This window comes from Glossina fuscipes, unplaced genomic scaffold, assembly GCF_014805625.2.
Source record: "Glossina fuscipes isolate IAEA_lab_2018 unplaced genomic scaffold, Yale_Gfus_2 128, whole genome shotgun sequence".
Taxonomy (NCBI): Eukaryota; Metazoa; Arthropoda; class Insecta; order Diptera; family Glossinidae; genus Glossina; species Glossina fuscipes.
The window spans coordinates 1,889,051-1,902,459 of record NW_023998471.1 but is presented as its reverse complement, the minus strand read 5'-3'; the positions used below and the strand labels follow the sequence as shown (position 1 = coordinate 1,902,459).

Below are 13,409 nucleotides of genomic sequence, written 5' to 3'. Positions count from 1 at the left end.
AAAACCACTTTCTAAACCGCTACACAGTCTTTTGAATAAATTAATTGATTGTGATATAAATAAAATTTTACAAAACATTCGTCGAAAACTATTTTTTTCAAAGATAATTAAATATGCTTTATTACGGTAGTAGGGATAGAAAGCTGACACTGTTCGTAGTAGGAGCATAATGAAAACAAGCAAAAACAGTGTAGCAGGCCAAGGCCCGCCATTAAGTACCTTAAACCACTTGTACTTTCAAAATAGTGTTTCGACCCAAAGTATTTTTGCAAGCGTTCGTTCTTGTAGCAAATTTCGTCAATATATCTAAAGATCGCGGTCTGTAGTTTAAGAAGAAGAAGACTTTTCAGACAGACGGGGAGAAGACAAGCTTAGATCAATTCCGAAAGTAATTGTAAAAGTGATTCTGAAAGTGATTCTGAATGGATCGATACAATAAGAGGCGTTGCATACATGCGCTTATTAACATATCCACAAGTGATGTAGGATGTAACAAGTTAAAACTTTATAGTGAAGCAAGAACGGCCCTTATATACCCTACAGCACATTTAAACCCAACCTCTCATCTACTTTGGTCATAATAGAAAAAGAATTGCGCCTTAGTATTATTTAATGACTTCTTTTTTATAAAGCTTCCTATACATATATACTTAAATATACATATCATATTTGAAAAACAGATCATTCTGGCCAACATTCAACACAATAATCTTATATATCAAATCATAATTCTGGGACCAATTTTCATAATAAAACACTAACCACTAGACTTTGCCCTTCAACCAACTCCTGCTACTTGGAAGAACGTTTGCATAAGAGGAGATTCAAATATGTGATCTCATTCCATTCAAATTTTTCACGTTCAAGTACAATTGAAAGTGAAACTAAGTAAAGCGTTTAAAGCAAAACTTCAAACGATTCCGATTTTCATTTCACTGCTCGAGAGATCGGCTATAACCTCAACATTGTTCAACCAAGCATTTCAAGATGCCTACAACAACTTTAACAAGTAAGCTTAGTGTTCCCTACAAATTTATTCAATTATATAGGGAAATAATTAATAACTTTAGATGTCTACGCATACCATTGCAGCAAATATTCTAAAAATAATGATTTTCTCGATATTTATAATCCATAAATTCCCACCTGCCCTATAAATTTATTCCACAACTTGCAGTTGGGTGTGGTTTTGCGGAAATTTCTTCGAATATGGTTTAGTTCTGCTCCAGTAAAAAACGAGGGAATATCTTCACAAAACAGCGAAATTCAGTTAAACAACTTGTTTGTTATTCAATTATTCAAATAAAATTTTATGCCCTCTTACAACGCCTCTATTAAATGTAAACATGGATAAACGTATGTTCGCTCGTTAAAGAAAACTCATAAAAATAATAAAAAAAGACTTTTTTAAATGCTTTGGCTTTAAAAATCTCAGAATGTTTTTAACAATTCTTTTCGTTTGTTAATTCCAACCATAATCAATATCTTGGTTGTTGTTGCTGAGAACTCTTGTAAAAACAAAAAAAAAAAAAAAATCATATTCTTTGAAATTTACTATCACAAAAACATCAAGTTAAAAGGAGGGGAAATAAAATAAAATAAAAAACAAAAAACGCAAAACCCAAGAGTTGAACTAAAAATTTAGGTCATCAGACATACTGAGTTTTTTTCCATTTTTTTTTTTTCTCTTTTCTTCAACTTCTTAGAAGTTAGCAACAATACACGCAGACAAAAGATTATTTGCAACTTTTGAAAAAGTTTCTTTCAACGCTTTGAAATTTTTGGTAGCTTAAATTTTTAAATAGCGGCAACAGTAACCAGTAATGGAAGTAGAGCGATATGATGATGTCATCATGACAAGGATGACTTGAGAAATAACTGTGTTATATACTTCTTCAGTGCATGTATATGAATTTTTCTGTTTTATTGAATAATAATTTACCTGGACTTTCCACTCCTATAATAGCATCTGAATCCTCTGCAGATGTTCGTTTATATGTAAATATGTATATATATGTATATACAGAGAATAATGCAGCATTTCAAAGAAAATAAAAATTCAATTTCGATTAATTTCTTTTTCTCTTAATTGCATAGAATGAATGATAGAATGATTGTGAGGGAAGATCAAAAAGTTATGTGCCTTGTGCTATGATGAAATCGAATCGAAAATTAATTGAACATGACAAGATTATGTACAAAGCGAATGATGAAAATTTTTGCAGACTTAAAGCTCACGCTCAAGCATCATAAGCGACTTTCACTCCAATCTCCTATTGAGTTAACATCTTTTAATTTTAATAAGAGAGGTCATAGATAAGGGAATTCATTAAGTCCACCTCTTTAATAAATTTTTTATTTCGCCAGCCGGATAGACGCATGATTTAGGGCGCTGACGCATATGTTAGAATTTAGCTTAGAAGAAAAAGCAAAAATATGCAAAGAAATGAAAGAAAGCAGAAGTTTGGGGGAAGAGAGAGATAGAGAGAGAGGGATAGGGAGTCAATCACTCAAAGCTCATGCCACCGTAATCTAACAGAAATGGAGAAATGTGAGAAAGAGCGAGGGAGGCAGAAGGAGAATGTAAGGCGAGAAAAACGAAAAGTGAAAAGCAGAGAGTGAGGATTTTAGGGAGATATATATATATATATAGAGAGAGAAAGAGAGAGAAGAAAAAATAAAAATTGACTCCAAATTACAATATTGGGCGAAAACCTAACGCATGAAAGGACAGAAAAGTAATGACAAGGAGAAAGGAAAGAGAAAGGAAAATGAAGTCCCTCAAATCACTGCATAGGTAGAGGCAAAAAGCTGAAAGGAAGAAAAAAGTAATGGAAAGAGATGCAAAAAATGATATCGGCCGAAATATGGAAATTGTTACTAAAAAATGACGGTTGTTCGGAACGTGTAGCAAATCATGTCTTAATGCCTAAAAACAATGTTTATGGCGAAGCCAAAAATTTAGATGGTGTTAGTCCAGAGACTAACGTAATCTCTAAGACAAGATATGCTATCTGTGCCTAAATTCGTAAGAATTTTTCTCCTTAATAAAATGTAGAGGAAAATCCTCATCATGCATACTCGACAATTTTATAATTTAAAAGTATATTACTATTATTTGATCAAAGAGGGTTTCGCAAAGTGATTTGTGTGACTTGGAAAATGAGTTTTTGAATTATTATGCATTTGCTCGGTTGTTGATGTGAACATTTCAGCTTTATTGTTTATTGTCTGTCTTCTCAATTTGCACTAAAACATTTTCATTTAAAAACTATTTTCAATATTTTTCTACTTTTTTGCTTCGTTTCGTTGAATGCATTGTGCTTGCAAAAACTAACAAACGAAACGAAAAATTTACTAAAAATAATTTTACAAAATAGATATAGATAGATATTAGCAAGAGTAACGTCATTCTCTATTTAAATAAAATTTCAATAAATATATATGTAGTTTGCAGAAAAATATCAGTTTGAATGACTAACACTGCTACTAAAAGAATGAAAAAAATGCTAATCTGCCTGACATGTGTAAATATGTACGTAAATGTATTATTATATTTAAATAGAATAAACAAGTAATTGAAAAATATAATTTTGAGTGTTCACATAAAGAGAATAATTAAGAAAAATTTGCATATAAAACTACGAACAGATTTTATATCAAGGGTAGTCATGAATAAAACAAAAGATGGAAAACTTAAGATCTCGCCTAAGCTTAATATAGACAGACTTGGTAGGAGTGGTTTACGAGGGCTTTTCTTATTTGTTACCTGAAAGAGGTACCAAGAAAATGTTTGAAAAATATTTTGTGGAAAATAATGCTCATCTCTACGTTTTGCGTAGGTGTTGTACTTTATGAGTGACAAGCATAGAATATGAAAAGCAGAGTTGCTCAAGGTAAGCTGCGATTGTAGGGGTCCCCTTTGAAGGGTTTTGTGATCATTTTAAAATTTTGCTGCGTGTTTGCGAACTCGAGAATGTTGCCACACAGTTGGGCAGACGGACCGATGAACAGATGAAGATGCTTACGCGCCTTCCGAATTTGAAACTGGCCAAGAATTTATATAATTTATGGGGTTTTTTGACGCGTGCGCTTCTGCGCGTTATCAGTGTCAGCGTAGTCAGTTTTTTCCCTTTTTGTGCAGGTGCTACATCATCGCGCATAGAATGTGCGTTCAGATTTTTGTACATTTATTTGCTATAGTTTATGAGTAATGCGCAAAAAACGAATTTATCATTCTTTTTGAAAAGCGGAGGTGTTCTCAGTCTAGCCAGATACTATAAACGTATCCTACAACCGATTTGGTTCATTTTTAATACCAACCTGCGTGAAAGAATTTCCAACGCTTCTGCCAAACTTAAGTCGACAACTCCATTTTGGCGACTAGAAAAATGTTTAAAACGGACATTGCGCAAACAGACCGACGGACGTGCTGATCAAGAAGATCATATACTTTGTGGATTCTCAGGAACTTCCTTCCGGACGTTGCAAGCGTTTTGACATTCTTCGGTGTTAGGTATAAAAAGCGAGAAATGGACGCTGAAAACGTATTGGCAGATACACAGGTTACAGCGAAAGTTTTACGAAGAGTATTAAATGTACGTAAAGCTCTTGTATGAAGTTAATTTCAAATGTCCGCAAATGCCAATAAGTATTCGTTAAAGCTCGTTACCTTCGTGTTTATACAGTTGACATTGACATAAGATACGTTTGGCTTTTGACTTTTTAAAATTTTGAATGTGTAGATAGATAGATAATCCCAAGTCTCGCAGAAAGCTTTAAAGTCTAACTATTATAACTTAATTGCGCAAAGGAAACTTGAAGGCTTGTTTTTTTACATAAGAATGGTACCAATTGGTCTTTGAAAAGATTATAGATTAGAAGTGAATTTTGAACGTTGTTGTGTAAGCAGTCTATTAGAAGACAAATGATGAGATTTGATGGCGCATTATTTCTGCCCAACGATCTATCGAGTAACTATGCTCAACAATTTGAAAGCCCTAGATTTATTAGGAAACATTTCAGCCCCTGCACGTTTTACATAACTGTCGAATATGAGCTTTGAAAAGTTCTTGTTTATGAAAATATTGGCCGAGTCTAATAAAAAACTTTCTTAAAGCATAGATGGGGCGGACTATTTTTTTTTTAAACATTAATTACAAGCTTTTAAAGCTTACTATTAAGCAAAGCTTTGCCACTTTACTAAAGGCATAGAATAAGAAGCGTCTACTTTGATCCACTTTTAAACTTGATAGATATCTATAAGCTGAGAATATTTCTGAGCACAAGTTGACAAGCTTTTATTTTCTTAGTATATCTGGAAAGAAAGCCACATAGATAGATTCAATCATTCTGATACACTACTAATCATAAGAGAACGATGTAGATGCAGACCCCGCTCTATCAACAAGAGGCCAAATGCAGTACATCAAGTGCACTACGACTAAAACCAAAAATACTTTATTGCGTGAATATCCTTAACATTGCGTAGAAAGAAAAAAAATGCGTTTAGTATTTACATAGAAAAGAGAAGATGTAGAGAAGAATAAAATGAATTCTTAAATCTTAAAATATCCAAAATATTCAAAGTCAATGGTGGGATGATTCTTTGTCTAGTCCGCCTATATAAATATATATGCATGTATATGCACCTTTAGTGAATGCAATTTTCCAATACAACAAGGCAAGAAGCGCCTTTTCTATTTGATGTATTACTTTTTTTGATGGCATTTGATGTTCTAAAAATGTCCAAGCAATAAAATGAAATGCACACTTCTCTACGGGTGTTAAAGTGTGTCTTAAAATAAATTTGACTTTGAGCATTTTTTTCTCCTTGTCTTTTTTTCTTTTTATTTTGTTTGCCGTTCCATATGTTTTTAGTTGTGGCGGCTCTTTTTATTAAGGAAAAAAAAGTTTTCAGTGTGCATTGAACTATAAATGTGTTAATTTAAAAGTTTGTGGGTGTGTGAAGAGAAGTATCACAAAAAAAAAAAAAAAAAAAAAATTATTTATGTGTTTTGTTTTGGAAACGAATACATACGTTTGTTTAACGTGTGGATACCTTTTTAAGTGAGCGAAGTATTTTGTTGAGAAATGAAATTAATTAATTGATTGAAACGGAATTACAAACATGCTTAAAATTATTACTTTTACTATATACATATATATAGGTCGACAGTTACCTTCATTAATATAACCGCCTTCCATGGTACCAAACGAATACAACTTGTTGCCGGGAATTTTTGCTGATTTCCTTTTTCTCTTAGCGAAAAAAATATGTCGCTTCAAAATTTCTCTCTTTTTTTTGTAATGTTTTTTCTATACACTACTTTTTAAAAACTTGTTTGCTTCGTCTTACACTATTTCAATTTCGTAAAAATCTTCATTTACTTAAATTAAAATTTCTGCAAAACAATAAAATTTGAAACACAAAAATAGAGAAATAAATATTGAAAAATCTAGAACCCAGAAAAAACACTTGAATTCACGGAGTAACGTATGGAATGAAGAAGAAGAAATACTTCATCCAATGGGCATCAGTAGGAAAGATTGCCTTGAATACCAAAACTCATTACAAAATTCTATATAAATTGTTTTATTGCCGCGTTGTCGGTTGGTTGCTTTAATTACGACCGAGTTGCGCACTGCAGCACTACTTTTCCCAACTTCACTTGACTTTAATGCATCACAACAACTGAAGCAACATTTGCTTTTCTTTTTTATTTCTCTTGATTCTGAGTCAAATGTAAGACATTCGGTTTTACTGATACTTGGTTTGGATACTTGGTGATGTGTTCCGTAAAAATGCCGTAAAAGCTTATGCGCCTATATGAGAAACAGCGTCGTAATAAATCTCATTAGGCCACTACAACATTACCACTTTCCCTTGCCTGAACGTTGATTTTCTTGCGTGCTTTCTGTAAAAATCTGCAAATAAAAGAACCACATAACAAACGCATCATTAAAATGTTTTACGCATAACGTGTACATACTTTATTATTATTACTATTTTGAACATAAAATATGTTTATGAGTTTTAGATAAATCATGTGAGGAGTTCGGTTCTAACTAAGCAAAATTCATTTGCGATTGGACTTGTGCTTGCTTTTCTACAGCAAGTTAATTAATATATACAACAATAATGAGAGAAAATCATAAATAAATAGCTATCTTATCTATTTTAATCTAATGTCAAAGACCTTTAGCGTTGTCTGAATAAATAGTAATTTTTATTACGTCTACCCAGTAAAGGGTGAAAGCATACTTGTTTTCTCGTTGCATTTGCAGAGAATCTCTCTAAAGTGCATATTTAGTGCATATTGATTGCATCTAAAACATATCGTTGGCAAGAGGGGTCATAAATTGATCCGCCGCAGCGTTAGTCTTGTGTGTAGCTGTAAGCTGGCAAATCTAGGCAAATTTAGCTATCGAACTGCTTAATGGCCAACTTATGTGTGGTTTGTTTCTCAGCCTTCGAAATAAATTTTGATGAGTTAGCGTCTTCGTCAACAATTCCGGTCATTTTTTACACAGAATATGTACATTTAAATATATTCGATTTGGAGAAAGAATATATAAGCATATCGCTAAGAATGATCAAAACTAAACGATTACTTATGTCTGTCGGTCCATCAATCAGCCTTTCGTCTCCCATGTTACGAAAACGAGAGCTAGAATGTCAATACTTTGCTTATAGATTTGAATCCGACATATTAAATATGAAAGTGGTCGTGATCTGTGTACAAATCTTGTCCCTGAATACACAAAAACACAAACACGTCCAACGTAAAATTCAAGGCTTACCGTTTGCGTAGATTTGAAAACTTCCTCGCATATTTATTAAAAGTCAATGTAGAAACACTTAGTGGTAACACCGTCTAACATAACAATAATGTGTATGTATACGCAGGCTTGCAGACATATCCACCTACTTTACAATAACTAATACAACTGTAAAACTTTCTCTAGGTTATAAAAAATTTGTTGCCTTAAGTGTGCGCGTACATGAAATTTTGTTTCATCCGAATTTTTAACCGACCATTTTGTATAACCCAGCGACGACTTTCTTCAAATTGAATCTCAGAAGCAATCAATGTTTCAAATTTGTTCAAAAGTTATCCTACATGCTCCTCGAAGAAATACTTAGAGCACGAGAGCTAAGGGTAAGCAACAAATTCGGGTCGTTTACGAGAATATCATGCAACTATTGCATCTTGTTGCTATGTAAGCAAAATGAATCCGTGGTTATGGGTTTCTGCGTAAAGAGCTCGATTGCTTGCTGAACAGGATTATCATTGTAACGTCCGTCAATGTACGCGGTTTGATTTCAATTCGCCAGAGATGCATTTCAACTAAGCATTTCGATTATTTTACAAACGACATTGAAGAGTGCGCCGTAATGTTACTCGGCAGCAGATCCTATTTATGCTTGATTATTGCGAGCAACGGAACGTCTTAGTAAAATCTGCGGATTTATGTGGAAAATAACAACATGATAACACAATTCAACGTTTTCCTAAGAAATTAAAAGTTATTTCCACCACTTCATGGTTCTCATCAGGCTCAATTACACTCCTTCTCATGTATTCATCGATTGTTATGAAGAATTTAGGTTATGCACAGAGCTCGCGAACCCATTTATTTCTTTTTACGCTTTCTTTTTATCTTGTGTAGGTAGGTAGTGTAAACACCTTGATGTAGAACGCAATTTACAGGCTATGTCATAAGTGCTTTTTGTATTTTAAATGCGCCAAGACAAAGGGTCATGAAGGACGTTGCCGTAGAAGTTTTATTGCCTTTATGTCATAGAATGCTTACGCTTACATCGCATACTACATTGGCAATATCGTCACTTATTGTCAGTCAAAAGTGTACCTGTAGTTGGTTTACCAAGGTATAATTATAGTAAAACAGTATGGTGAACGGTGAACAGACTCTCTCTCCGTCGAACATCATTTCTTTTGTGTTTTCATTTTCTTTTAATTTATCACCTTTTTTTATATTGCGTATAACAAATAGAATTCTTTCATTCACTGAACTTGCTCTAGTAAAGATATTTTATTTATTTATCACTTTTTACTTTTTTCCTTTTGTATAGAAATTAGTGAAATTATTCATAAGCAAACATTAGCACAAATGCATACTAAAGTGAAAATGATCTCACATTTAATTTACATGTGATGTATAAACGTTGTCTGGGAGGAAATAATATTTCATTTTATTTTTTATTTATTTTTTTTTTTTGTTATTCTATCGCAATTCATGTGTTAACTCATTCAATAAAAATCATGCGCTTCACTGCCGCACTATAATGCAATGCATTAAAAAATTGTAGGGAGCTTTTTCAATCTTTTTATTTATTCTAATCATTTTTTATATCTATCATGTTATTTGTTCTTGCTCGAAATAGGAAAAAAATGAGTAACAGCTTATGGCAAATTTAGCTCAATCTATCTTCGGTTGCCACTGAACAAAAAGCAAACAAACTTAACATAAAGTCCTAAGGCTAAGTCGAAAACTATTAGTTAACGTGTACATAAAACATATCCTAAGCCGTCTGCAATGAGAAGTTTTACTTTTTATTTGAATCTTATCTTGATGCTAAATATTTAGCTTACGGCACCTTTTTCCCTATTTCCATCACCAAATCGTTGATGATTTTTATAATAAATAACAAGTAAGAACATTATAGTCGGGCGACATCGACCTGCATATGCCCTACCGTTATTCGTTGCTTGTTGTGGTAATAATGCGCCAAAAATTACACATTATTTCCATGAAAGCCCGCATATTGGAAGATTCGATTTTCTCTCCATATAAGATTTTACGTTTTGTGATAGCGCCTATATATTTTTGGGGTACAAAAACAAAAATAGACGTATATGATCGATATTCATTCGAAACGCTGCTATGAATTAATTTTCATCATAAAATATTGAAAACTAACACTTTTTCCGAACGACTTAATACTCATGGGGCATCTTGTATGGAGCGAGGCCAAGAAATACATCCATATGATTCCAATTAGTTTCTTTTAATTTCTTTATTTAATTACTATCATAAAAAAAGTTTCATCACAAAAACTTAGCAATTTGACCTTTTTGCCATATGAGAATCCTTATAGGTGGTGGCATCCAAAAAATAAACCTATGTTTTTCAAAATCTGGTAAGGTAGATTTCATTGGAAAATGGAAATTCGACCTATACTATATAAAGCTTCCATTTCCATAGGAACGCTTATATGGGAGGGGATTCAAAAATTGCTCCAGCCAGTCAAAAGATTTCACACCAATTTGGAATGCCGAAGTACTACTACTTAACCACTTTTGCGGAAACTTGCAATTTTTCAAAAAAGTGTCGCGAACTGAGTCACTTCAATAGCGTTCGTCCTTGAACCCAACTACGTCTGCGTACCAAATTTTATCAAAATGTATGAAAAATTGTGATCTACAGCTTGAACACAAAAATGCATGCACTGACATTAGACGAACAAACAGACAGACAGGTTTAGATCGATTTAGAAAATGATTCTGAATTTGGTATAACAAAAGGTGGGCACATCTGGGTGGTACATACGTCCGCATTCACTTAATCCAGCGGTATAGAGTATAAAGAACGAATACAACAAATATGTTATACAAACTTTCATCTCTATCGAAAACAATAATATGAGATATACCTGGAGTTTTCAAAAATAGCCATGAAGTCATTGAAGACTTTTGTGATTGACTTAACTACTGTACTGCTGGCAAATTCTTACGAAATGTTCAAATAAACTAATTAGGAAGTTTTGAGTTAAGTCGTTGGATATGCTCAAAAGCTCGGCTTTAATTGTGTATAGAAAACTATTTGTGTATTTTCTTAAAAATTAAATGGAAATTATATTCAATTTAATCGTTAAAAACTTTTGTGATTTACTTAGCGAGCGGCAACACTATAGGTTGCCAATATTTTTAATTATTATTTTACATAAATAAGCAAGCAATTAGATAGTGATTACCAACTTTTAAAATGAAAACAAAACCTAAATAAACAAAACCTACGTTTAAATAATTCTGTCAGCCCTGCAGATTTCAGCTTTAAAAACAAGTGAAAGTACCCTGCACACCAATAGCAGAAAAATGCAGAAAGAGTTTTAAATGATATGCATTACTGCACGATAAATAAGTAGCTCGACCTACAAAACATCATCCAAAATAATGGTAACTTATTCTAGCAATGCGTAAAGGATAACTTCAACCAAAGTTGAGATGGCCGACCATATTTATTAATTCTGAAGAAGAGTAAGTTACACCATGAAATAGAATGCTCAATAGTACGTCGTTGGAAACGCTTTACTTGTTCATAAGTATATAGCAATACTTTTGCGAGATTCCGAACATTTTTTGATCAAATGGCTGCGGAACCAAATTTATGACTATTTCCGATCAAGGTTTGCTTAACAACACTTTGGTCTTTTGATTTCACCAAAACAAATTTCTAGAACCTAATGAAAGTCAAAGCAACCTTTCCCGTAAAGGCTTTTTAAACCCAAAAAGTATCGTTTATTTTTCTGTTATTGTTTTTACTTTATTTGAAACAGACTGACGTTATGGACAGAAACTATTTTTCTATCTCTGCTTTTGAAAGCCCTTTTCTGAAACTTTGTGAGCACGGAGTACTACTTTCACTACCTTCTTCTCTCTTAATTATTTGTGGAAAAATTGTACATTTTAAGGCAGTACTCTTAAAAACCGATTCCTAGGTAGGTGGTGATCAAGCGGGACTATATTTCTGGGATAGATACGTGGTACTTGATGGACAATGTGTAATTTTTCGCCCATTGCCCATTGAATCTAATTCCTAGTATTTTATGATCATCGTACACTTTTCAGCTGCGGCTTTCTAAAGCAGTAGTTAACATAACATAAAAAAAAGAAAACGAATATTTACTTTATATACGTTCGGCATTCCGCTCGAATTTCCCTTTCCTCGAGAACCAGGTAATAAAATTTAATCTGACAACGCGAGATGAGAAAAGTTATGAATCAACACAATGTATGAAATACTATCAAAAGCTGGCAATAAAGATTTTTATTAGATGCAGCGAAAAAGAAAACAAAATCCAGGAAACTTATTTATATAATATACGAATATATTATTATCTTTGCAATTTTGTACTCATTATAATTGAAACTTATCTTAATAAAGATAAGATATTGCACAACGACAATATAATAATAATAATAATAATAATAATAGTAATAATAACAACAAACAGACTATTTACATACTGATGCATTTTTCACCTCAATTTTATAAACTCACGCACCACGCAATAATATTAAATATTTATGTTTATTTTTAATTAAAACAAAAAAAAAAATTGAAAAAATCAACATATCTTATTTAATAAAGATTGACCCAAATGACTACTACAATCGTTGTTGTTGTTTTTTTTTTGTTTTCTTTTCGCCGTACATTGAAACAGTTGAACGCGTGCGTAGCCGTAAACCGATTGACCTGAACAATGATAAAAATACAATTTAACTGATTGCAAACGGCAGTTCAAGTGAAAAAGCATATCCTCAGACAATATTCAAAAAGTCGTCACTCAATCATTAAACATCTCATCGCATATATAAATATGAACAGAATTGTATAAACATGCCAAAGAATTGTCAACAAGTTCGTTAAAATATGGATAAAACTGTTATTATGAAAACATAATCGACGGACTTAAAACATATCATAAATGGTGCATGCGTTCGTTACAACTGTCGTTTCTATGTAAATCGTTTAGGCTATGGTTCGAAAATGAACGTAACCTATGAATGAATGAAGTTACTTTTTTGAACCTTACCTCACTTGTGATACGAGGGTTATAAAGAATACGCGCGGATTATCATCCAGAAGAAGTTGAGATATATCAGCTTTTTATTGTTCCGACCGATTGCGAAAATGATTCTGAAGCTAGGAAGTAATTCTAAGCTTGCCCGTCCGTCCGTCATAATTTTTTGTGTTCAACCTATAAGCGGTTCTTTTTAGCATATTTTGATGAAATTTTGAAATGTTCTGGTCGAAGGACGGAGTCTATTGAAAATGACTGGAATCAGACTACATTTCCCACATGAAGCTTTATTTTGAAAAGTCATTGTATGAATAACTGTATTACGCAAAATTATGTAGGGTATTTAAGGATGGACAGTGTTTCACCATAGTGTACTTACATGTTGTTGTTTTTTTTTTGTTTCTTTGTTAGAATACATTAGAAACTGAGAAAATTCTATAAAAGTTTTTACTTAACAAAACATATATATATATATATATATATATATATTGACAGCATTTAACAAGTGCTTGACTGGCTGATGAATGGCCGCATGGCTGAGCATGATTGAAAATTATTTCTCTTAACTATAGACAGCAAA

At 32.6% G+C, this 13,409-nt stretch overlaps 2 protein-coding genes across 3 annotated transcripts in view; one reads left to right on the top strand and one right to left on the bottom strand.

The window, feature by feature from the left end:
* Positions 1-13,409, top strand: part of LOC119640855 (DNA-binding protein Ets97D-like) — a 72,648-nt gene that overhangs the window by 15,453 nt on the left and 43,786 nt on the right. The gene's annotated exons all lie outside the window — the stretch shown is intronic.
* The window catches only part of LOC119640853 (aminopeptidase N), a 106,702-nt gene that overhangs the window by 69,486 nt on the left and 23,807 nt on the right, over positions 1-13,409 (bottom strand). Inside the window, exons 2-4 of one of the 2 annotated variants that reach the window (XM_038039122.1) lie at positions 6,563-6,927; positions 6,183-6,404; positions 1,943-1,978 (exon numbers count right to left, since the gene is read on the bottom strand). In XM_038039122.1, coding sequence (XP_037895050.1) covers positions 1,943-1,978; positions 6,183-6,207 — 61 coding nt within the window. In that variant the 5' untranslated portion in view covers positions 6,208-6,404; positions 6,563-6,927. Of the gene's footprint in view, positions 1-1,942; positions 1,979-6,182; positions 6,928-13,409 lie in introns of both variants that reach the window. The other variant, XM_038039123.1, reaches the window with a different exon arrangement.